This window comes from Schistocerca piceifrons, chromosome 7 (genome assembly GCF_021461385.2).
Source record: "Schistocerca piceifrons isolate TAMUIC-IGC-003096 chromosome 7, iqSchPice1.1, whole genome shotgun sequence".
Lineage (NCBI taxonomy): Eukaryota > Metazoa > Arthropoda > Insecta > Orthoptera > Acrididae > Schistocerca > Schistocerca piceifrons.
In genome coordinates, this window is record NC_060144.1 from 105,264,769 (window position 1) to 105,285,379 (window position 20,611).

Consider the following 20,611-nt stretch of genomic DNA (forward strand, 5'->3'; position numbering starts at 1 on the left):
TCTCTTTTAACGAAGGTATAGGACATGTCAGAGTATTTACAAATTTAGATCAATTTAAAATGAGCTTATTCGTATACAAATATATTTACAGACTTCTAGTTACAGTCGGTCATTAGAGCTACTCCTGGTATACAATACTTTTTTTTTACAAACAACTTATTAAATAACATAATGTCACACTTTTCACTCATATCTCAGTATCAGTCACTGCACACTCTATACACACATGGTTTCGTAAAACACTTCACTCACTACACATACACACACGCAGACACACACACACACACACACACACACACACACACACACACACACACACACACACACACATACACACTGGTGATCTCTGGGTCATTTTCTGTACCGCAACTTCCCATTTGCTATCCCGAAAACTGAGTCAACATCCCTCCATAACGAGTGAGACGTTGAGCTCAGAAAGAGGAAGAGCTTGGGGGTAAATATTTCTAGAAAGGAAAAAAGAAGAAAAGAAACATAAAGTGAAGGTGTTATGTGTAATGTTGGATATCTTATAATCGTTTTTATTATTATTATTATTTATTTGTATAACACTTTTTTATCAAATCCCTATTCTGTTTAGGGACCGATGACCGTAGCAGTCTGGTCCCTTTAATCCCCCCAAACCAACCAACCAACCCTATTCTGTTTTAGCTAAGCAATCCTTCAATGTATAAAATGTATTGCATAACAGGTACTTTTTAGCTGCCTTTTTAAATAAGTATATTTTTGAAATTTCTTTAATCTCTTTTGGTAATTTATTGTATAGTTTTATTCCTTGGCAGAAATTGCTGTTTTGAGTTTTATGTTTATTTCTTCTTGGTAAATTAAGTTCAGTCTCTTGTTGTATTGTCATGGACAGAGCTGTTTGTGCAGTAATTACCAATGTTATTTTTGACGTGTGCAACTGACTGGTAAATGTTTTCACACAGAGCAGTTAAAATCCCTAGTGTTATGAGCAGATCTTTACAATGAACTCGACTAGTATTTTTGGTTATTATTCATATGGCTCTTTTCTGGAGTTTGAAAATTGCATTCATGTTTTGTGCATTTGTTCCCCAAAAAAGCATGCCATAGCTAAGAATTCAGTTTACATATGAATACTATGCAACTAAAAGACACTGCATGTTACACAGTGATGATAGGATTCTAAGGTCATAACATGCTGATGACATTCTGTTTGCAAGTACCTTTGTGTGTTCACACCACTTCAACTGAGAATCAATATTAATTCCTAGAAATTTTGCATTTGTTACAGTTATGGAGGTGTCATCTACATTTAATTTAACATTGTCATTTTTCCTCTTCAAACTGAAATTCATGGCATTAGTTTTCTTTATGCCCAAAGTCACTTTATTGCTTATTGACCAATCATAAACTTCCTTGAGAGTTTCATTTGCTTTCTCAACAAGGATTCCTTTGTTTTCTCAATGACTATAATATTGCAGTCATCAGTGAAGAGAATTTTTTCACTATGAGTAACACTAATGGGAAAGTCATTGATGTATATCAGGAACAGTATTGGTCCTAATATGTTACCTTGTGGAACCCCTATATTAATGTATTTTGGTTCTGATAAGTGTTTTACTAAATGTTTAGAGCTATTTGAAGTATGTGTTATCTCTACTCTTTGTACCCTATCTGTTAGGTATGATCGATACAAATCATTAGTTACCCCTCTTATTCCCAATGCTTCTAATTTATTTAATATAATCTTATGGTCGACTGTATCAAACGCCTTAGAAAGACCCAAAAATATGCCTGTGGCACACATCTTTATCAAGAGCATCAAGTACAACTTTTGTGAATTCTACTATGGCTGACTCTGTATTTTTGCCACTTTGGAAACCGAACTGTGATTCGCTTAAAATGTTCTATGTATTCAAGTAATTAATTAACCCTCAAGTTTTGGACGTTAGTGTACATCCTTTCTAGTTTATAATGCATTGATCATTCAGTGACACAATAGCTTCCTGTAGCTGAACGGGAAGTCTCTCAATTGGACACCATTCAGAGACATGCGTATCCATTACCCACCCCACGTATACTACTAGATAAAGGGGACATACAGGTTAACGTAGAATTCGCACCATGTGTCGTTCGTGGTGGATCATCACACTGAAAAGTGAAGACTAGGTTGAAAGTATACCGAGAAATTCCGTGGACCGTTCTTGATCCTATCCACGACCACTCGGTTTCCAGGCTTTAACGCTAGCTTTCCTGCAATACCATCATGCCTGACTGTAAATAATCAGTCTCGCTTAGTGTTTAACTCCTCCGACTGTCATTTGCATCTTTTAACATGTGACTAACAACCTGTGCTATGTGGTGTTCTCACTGCAGTAGGTCCAGTGTTTGTGCTGCTGTTCATGTAAGACTTCCCATGTACAGCAGCATGGTGAAGGCTCCGAGGGACCGACAGTGTGCGAGAGCGAGCAGGACCGCACCAGCTTTCTCGTCAAGAGGCTGATGGACATAGGATCTCCAGACGGGATGGTATGCCCAGAAACCAACAACAACAGCAGCAATACAAACGACATCGGCCAGGCCTGTAAGTCGAAGGCCACAATGTCAGCACAACAGCTGCAGCAGCACCAGTGGATTCCCACTGTTCAGCACCAGGCACTTCCCCCACCACCAGCTCCACCTCAACCATCTCTCAGTGATCTCCAACAGCAGGTCCACTGTGCCACTCCTGTGACGCCGCCTCTCCTGCCATCCCCCCAACCACTCACAGCAACAGTGCCACCATACCCAGTATCACCATCAAAGCTCCCAGCCCACTTTCAGGAACTCCAGCAGCCACAGCCACCGTTGTTGCAGCTTCCAAGCCCTCACCTACAGCAGGCTCCAGACGAGCCAGAATCATCACAGAAACCTGAAGAACTGCCAGAAACTCCAGTATTAGCCTCTGATGAAGCAATAGATCGGCGTACAAAACACAAGTGTGAAGATTGCGGCAAGTTCTTCAGCACCAAGTCGTCTCTCAAGGTGTGCAGACTTATTTGCTAATCTTTGACCATTTACAGATATTTGTCATAAGAGCGTGTACCTACATGTGTTTTCTCCCTTTACTTAAATTAACTTACATGCTAACAGGCTCCCACTACTTCATTTTGCTGGGTTGGAAAAAATTGCATTCATCACACGCATATAAAATGTGATACATATTCTTACCACTGGAAACCCGTAAAATTTTCATAACTTTGAAGATTTACTGCAAGTAGATCTGGTACGCTGCACATAGTAAAAGACACATTAATCACGAAATTAACTGTTCTAGAGACACATCAAGTCTCAAGCCCATGATAATGAATTAAAATCTGTAAAAATTCCAGGATTCGAACCCAGATCTCTTTCTCACTAGCGATATACACTACCCACCGCGCCATCCTGGTTCTCTGGCTCATAATTGCACATATAACCATAGTACAAATTCGGAGCAGTATAGGAAAGAACAGCCAGGCCAGACTTGTCGTGTTCGTGTGTGAACGAGGTGCCACAGACACATCAATATTTAATAAATGATTAAAAATTGAGCAAATTTATTTACATTATTTACAATATTGATAACATTGGTATTTTTCTGTGTAAAGGTTTCAAACTGTCATAGTTTTGTTATAATGTGAATCACTGACTGGATTCAAATGTTGTATCACTTTCATACTATTATCAGGTTACTAGCGTCGAGCTAGGTTCATCTATTCCAGCTGCAAGTATCTGAGGTCTGGGCCAGAGCTCAGTGTGTGGCGACTAGAAAGGACAAATACAGAGTGTATCAAAAAGAGTCATCTGATTTTTTTTAAATTAAATATTATGTTATTTGAGATACGTGCGTGAACAAAGTAGTGTTGGAAAGATCAAACTCTCAGTTTGGTTTTACATCGTTCCCACTAGGTAGCAGCAGTGTGCACCCTCTTCAGTCCTGGTAAAAACGTGTCGAGACAACAGAAAGCGTCTTGTGTTCAGATTGACGTTCGTACAAGGTATGGTGTGGGTTTTGCTACTGCACAGAGCGTTAGACGGTGGCATCGACAATTCCAAGAAACAGATTGTTTGTATAAAATCAAATCGCCGAGCCGTCCCCGAGTGCCTGGTAAAGACGTCGAACGCATCCGCCATAGTTTCACCAAGGAGTTCGCAGAAATCCGTTCGCCGTGTAGCTCGACAGGTCAACATGCCACCGATATCCGTCTGGCGTATGTGTTGCGTTGACGTTTACACATGAAGCCATACAAAATTCAGCTACTGCAAGCTCTTCATGAAGGTGACAAACAACGACGTGTGAAGTTCTGTAATATCGTTCTTGGCAAGATGGAGGATGACAGTTTTCTTCCACACTTAGTGTTTAGTGACGAGACAACATTCCATTTGAATGGAAGGGTGAGAATATGGGGCATGGAACAAACACATGATATTGTAAGTCATGAAAGGGACTGCCCAAAATTTAATGTGTTTTGTGCAGTTTCACAGGAAAAAGTATGGTCCATTTTACTCTACCGAGAACACTGTTACAGGAAGCACATATCTCGATATGCTTGAGAACTTCCTTTTCCCACAGTTGTAGACTGATTCAAACGACTTCATGTAGCGCCGGCCGGAGTGACCGAGCGGTTCTAGGCGCTACAGACTGGAACCGTGAGACCGCTACGGTCGCACGTTCGAATCCTGCCTCGGGCATGGATGTGTGTGATGTCTTTGGTTAGTTAGGTTTATGTAGATCTAAGTTCTAGGGGACTGATGACCTCAGAAGTCAAGTACCATAGTGCTCTGAACCATTTGAACCATTTGAACTTTATTTAGCAACAGGATGGGGCACTGTCGCACTGTCATCTGGGAGTTTTTAAATCGAAGGTCTACTGAACGATGGATTGGTCGCATTGGACCAAATCATTCAGCCTTATATTACTGGCCTCCAAGGTCGCCGGATCTGACTTTATGTGATTTCTCTTGTGAGGGTTATAAAAGACTATGTTCATGTGCCTCCGTTAGCTATAACAGTGAATGAAATGAAATTCCGTGTGGCGAGGTCCTCCCGGCGGGTAGACCTGATCGCCTGGCTCAAGTCTTTTGAGGTGACGCCACTTCGGCGAATTGCGCGTCGATGAGGATGAAATGATGATGATGACGACGACACAAACACCCTGTCGCTGAGAGGAGAAAATCTCCAACTCAGCCGAGAATCGAACCTGGGACCCAGAATGACAAGACGGAGCGCTGTCCACACAGCTACCGTAGCGGACACAACAGTGAATGAACTGAAACATAACATAACAGCAACTGTTTCAAGCTGTAACTTAAGACATGCTCACTGCAGTGTGGAACCAATTTCAATACAGCACTGATATACGCTGTTCATCTCAAGGTGGGCGTATTTAACACCTCTGAAGGACTGTGAGAAAAACTTTGAGTTTTCCGTTCATCAAAATACTAAATTTATTGTCTATGTTTCTTAGTTTCAGATATACAGATGGGCCAAATCGATTCTTTTTGATACAGCCTGTATTTTAAACTCTCAATTTCCCTATAGCTCGGGTGACCATAGCTAGAATGGTTGTACGTAATGTTCAGAACAATCATACAATTTAAAATCAGAAAAGGTAATGTAGCCTGTACTAAAACTGAATGAAAGTCCAAATCCGCGAAAGCTGTTTTTAAGTGGCCGGCCGCTGTGGCCGAGCGGTTCTAGGCGCTTCAGTCTGCAACCGTGCCACCGCTACGGTCGCAGGTTCGAATCCTGCCTCGGGCATGGATGTGTGTGATGTCCTTAGACGTTAGTTAGATTTAAGTAGGTCTAGGGGACTGATGACCTCAAATGTTGAGTCCCATAGTGCTCAGAGCCATTTGAATCTTTTTCTTTGTTTTTAAGTTCTCACTGTATGATGGGCGGTTTAATGCCCTGGAGGTATATCTTCAAGTCATAGAAAACTAATACCTCATGTGCCACGAATTTCAAGGTACAAGAGCTTGTAAAACATGTCACTCCCTTGGTAAAATCCTGGATGAAACGGCAGATGAGCATCCGATCAGAACCTATATGATCAGTAATACTTCTCCCAATTACAGTCAAAACACAAGCCCGGACAGCTCCCGACAACCTACGTATAATGTATAAACCCATCGTCAATATCCGCAGGAGAAACAGAATTAAGAGACACACGATCCTTGGGAGTCGTCATCGTACTGAAATATTGGCATGCGTCTAACAGAACTACACATCTGCGTCTGCACACATCACGGGCACATCAAATCCATCCTGCTACTAGTAGCTTCAGTATTAGACTATGAAAGTACACAGAAACAAAAGTAAATATGTGACTCGCTAGTTTCCTGATGCTTCGGCAACCGACGCTGCAGGTGTCTGACATGTGGCTAACGCTTACTGGCTAACAAAAAATTAAAAAAGACGACTGCTCGACTAAACGTGTTATTGTTACCAAAGCATCTTTCTATACCCTCAAATACAAAAACACACAATGATTTTAACAGTTAAACTTTGCAAGTTCACAAAAACACGGAAAAATTTTTCGAATTATACTGAGAACACAAACAGATAAGCTCAGTATGATTCTTGACATTCTCCTGAAGAATCACCCACGAAGAATGATGGCTGACTTTGCTGCGCTGTGTTATACTATTAATTTCTTGCATACCATAAACGATCTTTAAGGTCACTGCTATAGGATGCAATGGATGCGTATGAACGTTATACACTTTACACGCCTCACACTTTTCAGTATTTCAGATGGTAGTCGAAGAGCATAACAGGCTAACCAGCTGTTCAAGGGTCTGCCCGAAGGCCACTGGTTCAGGATATGCATCACGTTGGGGAGGCCCCACAAGTAAGTCATAGACGGTTTAAACTGAATGACGAGAGGCAGGCATAATGGTTTCTCGTCTCTTCTATCTCTTGGCAAAGATATTGTTGAGATGTTGATGAAAAATAATCCGGGAATGGGATGGTGTTCCATCGTGCATCAACCACGTTACTCGCAGTTTTGTTTCATGCTCAGATATCGAATGTGTAAGTCTGTGATTGCATCACACGTCATTAATGAAAATTACTGACCGATCGAATACCACAGTGATGGTCGCCTTGTGCAACAACCAGCTACCAAACTTCTCTCGTGGAGGAATATCTACTGGTGGTAATCCCTACATATGTTATCAAATATGCATTAATTAACTTTACCATGTAATGTACAATGTGATTTACAAGCACTGTTTACTTTACTGCAGACTCGCCGTCCATTTCCAGACAAGGCAATCTACCTTTTTGTTCTTCCCCTATCAATAATCGGCTCCTGAACTTAGAGGGCTTTCATTATATTCCTCCACCGTCGCCTTGGCTTGGTCCACCACTAAAGTGAGAACTAGTCGATAGAGTATAATGGCTACAGACCGGGTTATATGCATTTGCATGTTGCATATGCATTTGCATATTGGGCTCATTCTCACCGCTTATTCCATATTTCAACTAAAAGCTAGTGATGATGCATGGTTTCGCTCTATGTCTACAATATTTTACAAATTTAGACGGGCTGTCTATATCTCGATGGGTCTGATGAATCACAGATTGACCGCGACCTAGAACTGCGTGCAAACGTTAACCAAGAGGCCACTGCCCAGTGAAATCATTACAGAAGAGGAACAGGCAGAAAGGCCGGCCGGAGTGGACGAGCGGTTGTAGGCGCTTCAGTCTGGAACCGCGCGACCGCTACAGTCGCAGGTTCGAATCCTACCTCGGGCATGGATGTGTGTTGTGTCCTTAGGTTAGTTATGTTTAAGTAGTTCTAAGTTCTAGGGGACTGATGACCTCAGAAGTTGAGTCCCATAGTGCTCAGAGCCATTTGAACCAGGCAGAAAGAGTCAATGCTCCTGCGCCCGTTACACCGGTTAATCCCCTCCGCTGTCATACAGTACGCGTCGGCAATTATTAAATTACACGAGCTTTAAATCGCACGTCCATTGTTTCAGTTTAGCTTTCTGTTTACTTGTACACATTTGAACGTGTTTACGACGTGTAGTGTGTAACGTGTTGTGCGCCATGCCGCCCGAAAAAGGAAACGTCGCGTCGTTTCATGGATAGCTGACTATCCTGGAACATTTACATTTGCGAGAAAAATGTTTCGTGCAAAAATAGTTTCAAACAGATCAGCATGTCGAGATAAGTCTTCATATAGCAGGAACGCAGAAGAAAAGACCACAACAACTTCTGACAACAGTAAGTTCAGTAGCAGGTATTTGTCCAATGGTAACCAAAAAAGGCGGTTTAACACGGATCTACGTGAGGCATTCACTGCAAGTAATATTCCCCTTCACAAACATACAAACCCTATCCTCAAAGGCTTCCTGCTCAAATATTGCTTAAATCAAAGTATACCAGATGAATGTACATTGTGTAAAAATTACATATCGACAATTTACGTAAATGTTCAGGATAAAATACGCAATGACCTCAAAGACAGCATTATCTGGATTTCATATGACGAAACTACAGACACTTGTGGCTGTTACATTGAAAATTTAATTGTTGGTGCTTTAAAAGAAGAGCCGTCTTTTTCCTTTTTAGCGACCTGCAAAGAACTTGAAAAAGTAAATCATTCTACGATCGCCAGATTTGTGAATGAGGGTATTAGGAACAATTTCCAGAATCTTCTGCAGATGAAAGGGTGTTCGTGTTTATTTCAGAAGCTGCTCCCTATATGATCAAAGCAGGAAAAGCCCTCCGAGTATTTTATTCCCATTTGATTCATGTGATGTGCTTTGCTCCTAGAGTACATCGGCTTGCTGAAGAAGTACGTTCCACGTTTGTAAATGTAAATAAACTGATTTCATCCACAAAGAAAGTGTTTCTAAAGGCTCCTGCTCGCATCAAGACCAACAAAGGAAAACTACCAAATGTGCCTTTACCTCCCGAACCTGTGGTAACTCTTGGGGTACATGGGTCGAAGCTGTATTGTTTTACAATGAACATTTGAGGCCATGTAGCAAACGTCTTGGATAGTGCAGAGGCTTTGGCAGTTTGCCTGTGCAAGGAAGCTTTTAATGATTCCGTTATTAAAAAAGACATTGCTGTAATTAGCGTCATTTTTCTCATATATCTGCAAGTATTAAAAAGCTTGAAACTCAAGGTTTGGTGTTGAACGAATCTATTCAGTTAATGGATAAAATTCTTCTAGTGAACTCCTCATTGCCGGAGGTATTCCCAAGAAAACTTATAGAAAAGTTTGGAAACATTTTAAACAATAACTAAGATTTGAACGCTTGGGCCAAGTTGATAGTTTTATTATGGGGCGGGTGAACTTTTACCAGAAACAATAAGTCCAACGTAGTACCCAAATTCAAATACTGCCCAGTTACCTCTGTTGATGTAGAACGGTCTTTTTCTGCTTATAAAAATGTTTTTGGTGATCCAAGACACAGTCTTACCACCGAACATTTGGAGCAGCACTTGGTCGTTTATGTTTACAACAGTAGAAAAATGTAAAATAAACCGTAAATCATGATTTGGTTTTTTTAACAGCTTTAACTTGTAATGAATACTTATGCTTTGGGCCAACAGTATTAATTACAAGCTAATGCTGTTCAATCAAATTTATGATCGTATGTTGTTTTTTAATAAAATATTACGGAGTTTTTGAGCCTGGCCCGCTGCGTGCAATATGTCTCAAAGTTGTTTCTGTACATATCGGTTGTTTCGTTGCAACTCACTCGCATTGCATCCGCTTGTTAACGACAAGAATAGCAAAGAAGGAACAATTCTTCAAACACTGTTTGCGTCCCCATTTTGCAAAATTGTAGAAAGTAATCCCAGAAAGGCCCTTTTCTAACCTCTACTATAAAGTATTCAGAAAATGATATCAGCGTTCTAAATGTACCGACTTTTCCCATGGCTGGCGCTGTTCCTCGTAACTGACAAGCGCAGGTTCGACTTTGAGATATAATGCACGCAGTAACTACCATGTTTTTTTTTTTTTATTATTCGATCCTGCTTATATCGACACTTTTCAGGAATTTTAAGCATTTTTCATTTATTCTTGAATGTATATTTCAAGGTTTTTACGATGCATATAATCTGGTCCACCACGATGCATGTATGTCGCCTGTTATAGTCACAGAGGAGAGCCGCATTTGCTACCGCTTATACGAGACAGTACTTCTTGTGGAATATGAAATAACCATTACAGAAATAGCTTCCATAACAGCCACAGTCGATGAATAGGAAAAGGCAGTGGTAATACGGTGTTTCTAGATAAGGAATCGGAAAAATTGACATATCAAGGTATAACTTTGTTCATTTCATTTCTTAAGATGAAAGACCGATGTCGTAGACCTTCAAACTTATCGAATAGCACAAGGGAATAAGACTACAGCTAGTGAGTTTTCGCAGATGAGTGTAGGTTCTCTGCATCTTAGCCCATAATTTTTCTAACGTAAAGTGAACATCTCAGCGAGCCTTCAACAAAGAATTTCGTAAACCACAAATTTGAGATGCACGTAAATATTTTGAGACAGTTGTCTCTCTTATAGCTATGAAGCCTCCAATATGCTTCATAGATAACGCGTATTTTAATATTTAAAGCGATATTTTTCCACGTTAATTACGTCAAAAAATTTCTTCAGCTTCAGCTTTCATTTACAAAGATTGAGATGGGTGTACTAACTGGTTATCTGGACGAAATTAAGCTATCTTTTTGGGTTAAGCGGACTGAAACGCTAGACGTTATTAAGTGAAATATTTGCACAACATAATTGTCAAGAGAAAATGTCCTTGAGACATAAGTATGGCTGACGGCCCAGGCTAATCGATAATCAAGCAGTGACCAAAGGTAACTATCATCCAATGAGCAACAAATGGAACTGAATTATTGCACTTTTATTTCAGTGGTATCTAGAAACAAGGAGAAAAACGAAATATAGCGAACATTTACATTAAAAAATAACAATGTATAGTTAAAGCGTTAATTGTCTAAATTATACATATTACACACATGACTAACTCGAAAGTTACTGGTAAATACTGAACAAAGTGGGTGTTACTCCAGTGATCGTATGACTCTAAATGACTTGGCAGAAATAATAACGTTATCCATGATTCAAGAATAGGTGCTGTTTAAACGTACAAATGCTAATACTTGCACTTGCCAAGGTAACGAGAAACACATGGTAACACAGTATTCACTGTAATATGAATCCATTCCAGAATCGTGGAAGAAAGGAAATTACATAATTAAGAAAGTCAACAATCATGAATATTGGTTTAAGAAACATGTTATTGTGAAGTTCCTAGTATCCACATGATGCCAGTTTCAGATAAACTCAGACATCGAAATAAGAACACTTACCACTCTTAACAGGGCCAGAATCGAACCCTTACTGCCTGAAGAACTGTGCTTCTCTCCGTAGCCAGCAAACACCGCATACACGGATGTGCCAAAACTTATGGCATATACCTAATATCGTGCCGGACCTTCTTTTTTCCGGGGTAGTACAGCAACTCGACATGGCATGGATTCAACAAGCCGTTGGAAGTCCCCTGCAGTAATACTGAGCCACGCTGCCTCTACAGCCATCCATAATTGCGAAAGTGTTGCCGGTGCAGGATATTGTGCATGAACTGAGCTCTGAATTATGTACCGTACGTTTCGATGGGATTCGTATCGGGAGAACTTCATGGCCAAATCATTCACTCCAGCTGCCCATAATGTTCTCCAAACAATCGCGAAAAATTGAGGGCCAATGATATGTCCCATCGTCAAACGTAAGAATTCCGCCGTAGTTTGGGATCATGAAGTCAATGAGTGGCTGCAAATGGTCTCCAAGTAGCTGAGCATAACCATTTTCAGCCAATGATCAGTTCAGTCGAACCAGAGGATTCAGTCCATTCCATATAAAACCAATCCATATCACTGTGGGGCCACCACAGCGCCTTATTGACAACTAGGGCCATGGCATCGTGAGCTCTATGCCAGCTCGAAACCTACCGCCAGTTCGTATGAACTGAATTCGATGCTCATCTGACGACGCCATGGTTTCCAGTCATCTAGGGTTCGAGAGATAGTCACGAGTCCAGGAGAGACGCAGCAGGCTATGTGCTGCTGTTAGCAAAGGCACTGCCATGGCTCATTAACGCCAAATTTCGCCAAAGTATCCTAAAGGATGCCTTCAGCGTACGTCGAACATTGTTATCTGCAGTTATTTCACGCAGTGTTGCTTGTCTGTTGGCACTGCTAAAACTACGCACACACTGCTGCTCTTGGTCACGGCGGCCACGGCGAAGATCGTAGACATAGATGATGCCTGAAATTTGGTATTCTAGACACATTCTTGATGCTGTGGATCTCGGAATGTTGAATTCCTTAACGCTTTCCGAAATGGAATGTCCCTTGCTCTTTCAGTGCCTTCAAAAATCCCGTCGTGCGGCCATAATCACATCGAAAACATTTTCACGTGTACCAGCTGAAGACAAATGACAGGTAGGCTAATGCACTGCCCTTCTATAGTTTGTGTACGCGGCACTACCACATCTATATACGTGCACAGGGCTATACCATGACTTTTCTTACCTCAGTGTACAGCGAGGAAGGCGGAAGACAACCTGGGAAGCGGTACTCAAACGCTCATGTAGCGAGTAGAATATGACAGCTTGCACACTGTCGGTTAGGCCCTTCACCAGAAGATGTCCCAGTAGGTCTGTATTTTCTACCAATCATGTCTGAGAGGTATCAGAGGCGACGGCGTGGAGCGACCATTTTCACTCGCAGCCGGCAAGTGGCGGTCTTGTAGATGAAGTCCTCAGACAGGTGGTAAGCAGTACATCATGCTTCGACAGCAGTGCTGACCTGTAACTACCTTTACTGTCCTTTCGTTGGGATCGGTGATGCGGACGGAATGAGCTGACATACAGAGGACGAGCTTTCGGAAAGAGATATGTAAAGCCACATAACGCATCATCGCTGCAGGTTAGGCGGCCATGTGCTCGCGTTAAAGCAGAGCTGTCAGTGATCCTGTCCACACAGTGGTGTCCCAACTAGGGAGGGTTTGTACAGCCTCTGCATGGCTTATCATTACTGCCACGCACTGGAGCGCCTTGGAGCAGGTGTGTTATATGTTATTACTGTGTATTGTAATGAACTGAAAGTCTTTGTGATATGGCATATAGCATGCATATTACCAACGAGATTGCCCCACGCCGGGTGCCAAAATGTAGTAGAGAAATTGTTTGTGACATCACATACCATCAAATTAGCAGTGATAGCGTCCCCGCTGAGAGCCAGTAATTAAGTGAATCAGCAATTAAATGAAATCAAACACAAAAGGTTATGAGATTAAGAGATTGGTGTAAGAATGGGGCAGATTGCGTGAGGGATTAAAACGAGAAGAAATGTGTTTCGGGGCCGTTTACACAAACTAGAACAAAGTTACGAAGCCCAGGTCCTATTTTCACACAAGACACCTAGAATTCAGACGTGTGACACATGAGTTAACTTCACGCTTTCATAATGTTTATGAAAGTGTTATCCGTCAGAAATGCCAACAAAAAACCACGCAAGACACCAAGAATTAAAACATCTGACTCAGAATTTGAACTTACGACTAGTAATGTTACTCAGCAAGTTCTAAAGAATGGGTACAAAATGGGTGCCTGTTCAAACATTTGGTCACGACAAATAATAAAACTTTAGATGACATACATTACTGGATCGGCATGGGCCAAATCAAATAGGATGCCATGGGTAGCACCTTAATTTTTTTACTAACAATGCCCTTTGTTCCTTCTCAGTGACTCAGGTTCCCATCAAACAGCACATACGAGAAATAAGATTGGAACCACATTTACTGCCACACTGATCTTTGAGAGCTCTCCTTTTTATTTAGGAAATCAAGTAGTGTTAGCTGTGCTCGCCACGTGAACAGTCTCGAATTAAACGAATCGTGCTTGGACCTGGCTTTGTATACACGAGCGATTTCTCTTCTAACATCCAAAATAATCTTATATTCCAAATGTAATCATCAGCCCCGCGAACAGTCTCGAATGTCAACAATAACAGAAAGATATCGTGCTTGTATCTAACTTTGTACACTCGAGTGATTTCAACTCACCCTTAAATTCTAGCATGCAAAATAGTACTAACATGATTCGATACACGTTTTATATACTACTCTGGAGAGGTAAAATTCACTGCCGGCTGCCGAGGTCCTTCTCATATCTCACTATGTGCTGAAACGGAAATCTCACCAAATGTTGGAGTTTGTGTGGTTTTCAAGATTCACGCTAGCATCACTCCACTGAACATCTTACATGGTAATACGATAAAGTATGGATCCATCACACTCTATTACAATTGGATATACACGACAAACAAACAAAAATAATATTTTGCGTGGAAGTAGCAGTCCACTTGCGTGAGCGGCACTTCTTAGCCTCGCGTTGCACGGAACTCCTTGCTCACACAAATGCGATCGTCTTATTACCTCTCCACATTCACACCAAATGTCCACAGTCCAGTCATACACAAAAAAGACTAAGCACAATAAACACGTACTAATAACTGCAACATAAAGTTTATTCGCAAAGCACAACGTGTTTCTGAAGAAGAGAAATTTGTTAACATCGAGTATAGATTTAAGTGTGAGGAAGTCGTTTCTGAAAGTAATTGTATGGAGTGGAGCCATGTATGGAAGTGAAACATGGACAATAAGTAGTTTGGACAGGAAGAGAATAGAAGCTTTCGAAATGTGGTGCTATAGAAGAGTGCTTAAAATTAGATGGGTAGATCACGTAACTAATGAGGAAGTACTGAATAGGATTGGGGAGAAGTTTGTGGAACAACTTGACTAGAAGAAGGGATCGGTTGGTAGGACATGTTCTGAGGCATCAAGAGATCACCAATTTAGTATTGGAGCGCAGCGTGGAGGGTAAAAATCGTAGAGGGAGACCAAGAGATGAATACACTAAGCAGATTCGGAAGGAAGTAGGTTGCAGTAGGCACTGGGAGATGAAGAAGCTTGCACAGGATAGAGTAGCATGGAGGGCTGCATCAAACCAGTCTCAGGACTGAAGACCACAACAAGAACAACGTGTTGTTAACAATTTACAACTTTTGATACCGCCGCTGCTGTGCGCTACTCTATTGACCCAACCTCGCGATTATCATCATAAATTGCGTAGCTGATCGGTGCTACTTCCTGTCGTGCCGAGTATGCGCCCAATTACTACATTACTATATTGTTCTTTTCGGCATCAGACGGCCTATGCTTCTTCACGAGGACTCGGTCCCCGACCTCGTAAGACTTTGTCCTTCTTCCCTGTTCTCTGTCGATTCTTTTCATCGCCTTCTCCATCGCGAACTCTCGGGCCTGATTCCCTCGTTGCTGGTGTGCCTCTGAGTCAGCTCCAGACGGACATTTGACAGTATTGTCAGCCACAGACTTCTCCGGCTTCTGGAACTGTAGGTCTATTGCTTTGTATCTCGTATTGCAATGCGCGGCTACATTGAAGTATCTCTCTATCTGTGATAGGTGCCGTACCCGTGCATTGTGTGTGTTAGAAACCAATACCCTAAAGAACATTCCCAGCTGGCGCATGTACCGTTCGGCGCGGTTGGACTGAGGGTTTATGATTGAGGAGAATGTGATTTGGATCCCTTCCTTTTCTAATCCTGCCTTACATCTCAGGCATGTGATAATTGAAGCATGGTCTCTGAGGACTCTCTTGGGCCTACCACATGTGCGCACATAACCTTCCGTCGAAATTTTTGCACAGCTTTTCGTTGTGGTGCGGCTTGTGACGTAACGTCTGACGTGCTTAGTATATGTGTCCATGACAAGTACAGGTAAAATGCCACCTAACTGTCCATTCGGCAGGGGGTCGTAATGATCAACACACACCATGTCATTTGGTGCTTCTGACATGATGGCATGCAGTACATCTCGTACGTTTGGATGTTTTACACGCTGGCACATGCCGCATTTACTAACCACCAGAGCAACCTTCTCTGGTCACCCTATGAGTACAGCATGTTCCCACTAATTGGCGATGGTCGCACACTACAGTCCGTAGTGCCCAAGGTGTTGTTGATAGCTCTCCAGTAATGTCACCAAAAATGCATCAGGCAGCCAAATTTCCAATTTCTTTCACATGCCACAAAAAAAGATACCCTCCGCTCGGCCGCGCCCACATAGACCAGATTTCACATTCGCTCATCCTCTCCACCAACGCCGTGCAGCATAAAGTCCTTTTCTCTTTGGGTCTCTGGCTATTGCTCCCGGGCTGCGGCTAACTCCCTGCTGTGTTGTGAGATAGACGCCTTGTACCTTTGGTCTAACATTGCAATTATGACGTCATTACTTTCCCGCGTGACGTCTTCGTTGTCGACCTCCCTCGAAGGATTTCCGCTTCACAAGTCCGAAAATCTGTTATGTTAACGCCAACAATAAGCGACTTTCCCATCATTTTCCTGAATCGCCAGAGCCCACCTCATCACTCTCTTACTCGTGTACCTGATGGTTCAAATGGCTCTGAGCACTATGGGACTTAACTTCTGAGGTCATCAGTCCCCTAGAACTTAGAACTACTTAAACCTAACTAACCTAAGGACATCACACACACCCATGCGCGGGGCAGGATTCGAACCTGCGACCGTAGCGGTCTCGCGGTTCCAGACTGAAGCGCCTAGAACCGCTCGGTCACACCGACCGGCCGTGTAACCTGACGGTTCTTAGAAACGTTAGAGCTTGATGGTCTGTATATAAACGAGTTTTGCGGCCGTGTAGGTACCTCCAGACAGATGGAGTTGCGATGGGTAGTCCGTTGTCTCCTGTGATCGCAAATTTGTTTATGGAAGACTTCGAGAAACGTGCATTCGATTCGGCGCCTTTGAAAGCCGCCTGTTTCTTTAGATATGTTGACGATACCTTGGTAGAGAGAATTTGAATGCCTTTATAGAACATCTGAACTAGATCCGCCGGAACATTCGTTTTACGATGGAGATGGAAGAGGATGGTTGCCTTCCCTTTCTTGACGTGTTGGTTAGGAGGAAGGATGATGGATCATTGGGACATGCAGTCTACAGGAAACGTACTCACACCGACTTGTACTTACAGGCTAATAGTTGTCACCATCCGGCTTGGCGTGAAGGAGTACTGCGTACCTTGGTACACAGAGCACATGTCGTTTCCGACGCTGAGATTTTGCCAGCTGAGCTGTCCCGCCTTGAAGTTATGTTCCGTCAAAATGGTTATAGTGATAGACAGATTGAACGTGCGTTGCTCTATCGACCAACTGTACATCGGGTGACTGATGATAATTCTGAATCGACACCTAAGCCTACTGCCTTTTTGCCTTACATAGGAAACACTTCCAACAAGATCGGTCGTATTTTACGGAAAAACGATGTGAAATGTGTTTTCCGACCTCCATCTAAAATCAGAGCGCTTTTGAGTTCTGTTAAGGATGATACCAGTCTGCGTAAGGCTGGTGTATGTCGTATTCCTTGTAGCTGCGGCATGGTATATATTGGTCAAACTATCAGGACCGTGGAGGACCGATGTACTGAGCATAAACGGCACACACGATTACAGCAGCCAAGTAGATCTGCTATTGCCGAACATTGCTTGGATACTGGTCACCCCATGTTATATAATAACACTGAGATATTTGCATGCACGTCCAGCTAGTATTGGGACGGTGTTATTAAGGAGGCAGTTGAGATTAAATTAGCGAGCAACCTCGTTAACAGGGATGGAGGTTTTTGGTTAACCTCTGTTTGGAATCCGCCTCTCTCCTTTGTCAAAAAACAGAGGGACAGAGTCAATGCTACCTCACCTGCGAGTTCGTAGTCTCACTATCGATATCTCTGACTTCTGTCATCTTTGGTGGCACTAGTGTTCAGTGTGTGTGTTATCTTTTCTGCATCAGCCTGAGAACCCAGGTTTTAAATTTGCATGTACGTTGCCTGTCCGTTGCAGTTTGCCTTTGGAAATGGCGGGCTGTTCTCCCGCCGAAATATCGGCTGTCGCTGAAAGTGTTACCTGGCTGCATTCCCCGAAGTTATTCGAAACCCCTAAACTGTTTTGTCTCACAGACAATGGCCAGCATTTCTAGTTCAATAGTGAAATACCGTGTCTCTGCGTCCAGTAGCTTCCGGCTACATGTGGCCACAATATTCACATTCCCATCCTAGACTTGCTGTAGACAGCCTCCAATGCCATGCGCACTTGCGTCTGTGAAGAGTTCGAAAGGTACTGCGATGTCAGGTTGCGCCAAACAAACACTATCATGAAACACAAGCTTAACCTTCTCACACCCGTTTTCCTTCTCTCTTCCACAGCTGCACTTCTTGCCCTTCTTTAACAGCTCCTATAGAGGACTGAACTTCAGCGCGAAGTAGGCAATGCCCTCTCTATAAAATGAAATCAACCCCAAGAACTGTCTCAATTTTCGTGATTTCCATCAATTCACACGTTTCCGAACGGATACCTTCCGACGAGATCTCTAACACCAGATTAACTTTGTCACGCCTGAGCGTCGTGCTCTATCTCTGCAGTACCGTCAGCAGCTTGTTTATGTGTTCTTGTTGCAGACGCGTCAATTATGTCATCGATGTAGGCGACACAAATCCCCTCATCTCTGGTGTAAATATGCCGTTAAGCGCACTCACAAGTGCCGAACTTGAGTTCTTAAGCCGGAATGGTGATGGGTTGCTAACATACTGTTCCATTTCGAGTAGGAAGACAGTATATGTTCGGCAGGATGGATCCAGCTCATCTTGACTGAAATCAGGTGTAATGTCAAAGACTGATAGCCAAATTTTTTGCGAGAATTGGAGTACTATGTCCGGTATATTTTATGGCCTTGTTCTGTCTATCTTAATGTGATCATCTAAATCCTCGCATCGACGCAACAACGGAATGATCCGTTTTTCTTAGGTACAACTGCGAGCGGATTCACGTAATCCGACGCAACCCGCGATATGACTCCTGCTGCCTCCATCGCCTGTATCACTTCTCTGGTAGCTTTTCTGTGCTTCTAGGCCACTGAGAACGCTTTATTGGTCGGCGGCCGATCACACATTACTCAAACTTTTGGACCGCATCCAAAAATCTTTCCTCGAATTTCATAATTGCTTTCTCAACCTTGTATCTCTGCTCCCTGCCCAACCGCGGATAATTTTGAATACTCTTTCTAAGTTTTCCAATCGGATTCACCTCTGCGTTTTTCACACCCACTTCAGACTGATCTTCTGTAAACGGGGTGCCATTTACGGTGTCCATTGTTTATGAGAAAGACGTGATCAATTTATCTCGCCACTTCGCCGCATGGAAACACCTGCGGTCCTCCGAAAACCGCCTGACTTTCACAAATTCTTCAATTGTGGACGAAATAACATTGTTTTATACTTCTGGAAAGTGTTCGTACACTATGCTTTTACTTCCTTGACACACCTCACAGTGCTTCTCAGCCACTCTGCAACCCCTTCCAATTCTCCGCTCCACATGATCTGTACCTTTTCTTTGCGGGCTTCACCTTCAATCTTTGTCGCTGGTTGTCAGGGATTTGACTGTGGTCTCTCTCTAAATTTTGTTATGTTCCTTTTAGTCTTCTGTACTCTCATGGGCGGCTTTGGGTGTCGTGGAATCGCACTGGCCTCTGGCTCTCTAAATACTAATGTGCTGGGGTCTCTAACGCACGATCAGTTGCATCACGTCCGTCAGGTTCTCTTTCATCGGCTGTGTGACTGGAATTATCATCACCACCTGCGGACGGCAAACTGACTTCCTCTGGAACCCACTTTTCCTCTAATAAACCACTTTTTAGCTCCCGTGGCCAACCTATGAAAATTTCCTCCTCCTCCTGGCATTTTACTAATTGTGCTCTTATTGCCCTCTGCACCCCAAGCGAACTGGCCACAGCTTTAATGCTCCGATCCACGATCAGCGCTCTGCTTGAGGGTATGTCATTACGGGCTATAAAACCGAGCGATAGCCCACAGACAACAACTGCATTCAGCTGGAAGCCACTTCTTCCGTCGCTTAGTGGTACCAACACTTGTTTTCCTGCACTCTACCTTTTCGCCTCAAAAGCGGGAATTAGTGAGACCCTTTTACTGCTATCAAAGCTAATTTGCCCGCAGTTTTTATCGGTTTTGCGTAAAAACACGTCAAAAGACCAGTCACTTCCAACCCAGAAACAAGAAATGCTCTCGTCTCAGTTCCCTTCCACAGTTATCTTAGTAAGGGGAAACCGATTGCCTGCTTTTTCCGGCAACTCTAGGTCATCACAGTACTGGTGAGTGTCGTGTAGCGCTTGCGATTGCCAGTACCGCACACTGGGTATGTGATGTCCCTTCTCTGCTCTAGCGGCACCTGCGATATCTCATCGCCTTTGGTCATTCACTTGTGTGACGTCACCCTCCTCCGCCTTAGGTAGGGCCAGAGATAGCGAACCTCCATTACTCTCAACGCCTCTTTCATCATAAAACGCTCTCACGCAAATCACGTGGCGTCGGTGGTCTGGCACTTCTTTCCTGGCATGCTCTCCCTGGTGTGAACCTTGACGTCTGTCTCGCTCCCGCCTATTTCCTTCTTCTCT

The 20,611-nt window shown here is 42.9% G+C and overlaps 1 protein-coding gene across 1 annotated transcript in view; it reads left to right on the forward strand.

Annotated features, from left to right (window-relative positions):
• The window catches only part of LOC124805480 (bromodomain-containing protein 4-like), a 35,479-nt gene extending 32,452 nt beyond the window's left edge, over nucleotides 1-3,027 (forward strand). Inside the window, exon 2 of the mRNA XM_047266044.1 lies at nucleotides 2,407-3,027. Within this exon, the coding sequence (XP_047122000.1) occupies nucleotides 2,407-3,027 (621 nt within the window). The remainder of the gene's footprint in view (nucleotides 1-2,406) is intronic.
• The last annotated feature ends 17,584 nt before the right edge of the window (nucleotides 3,028-20,611 follow it).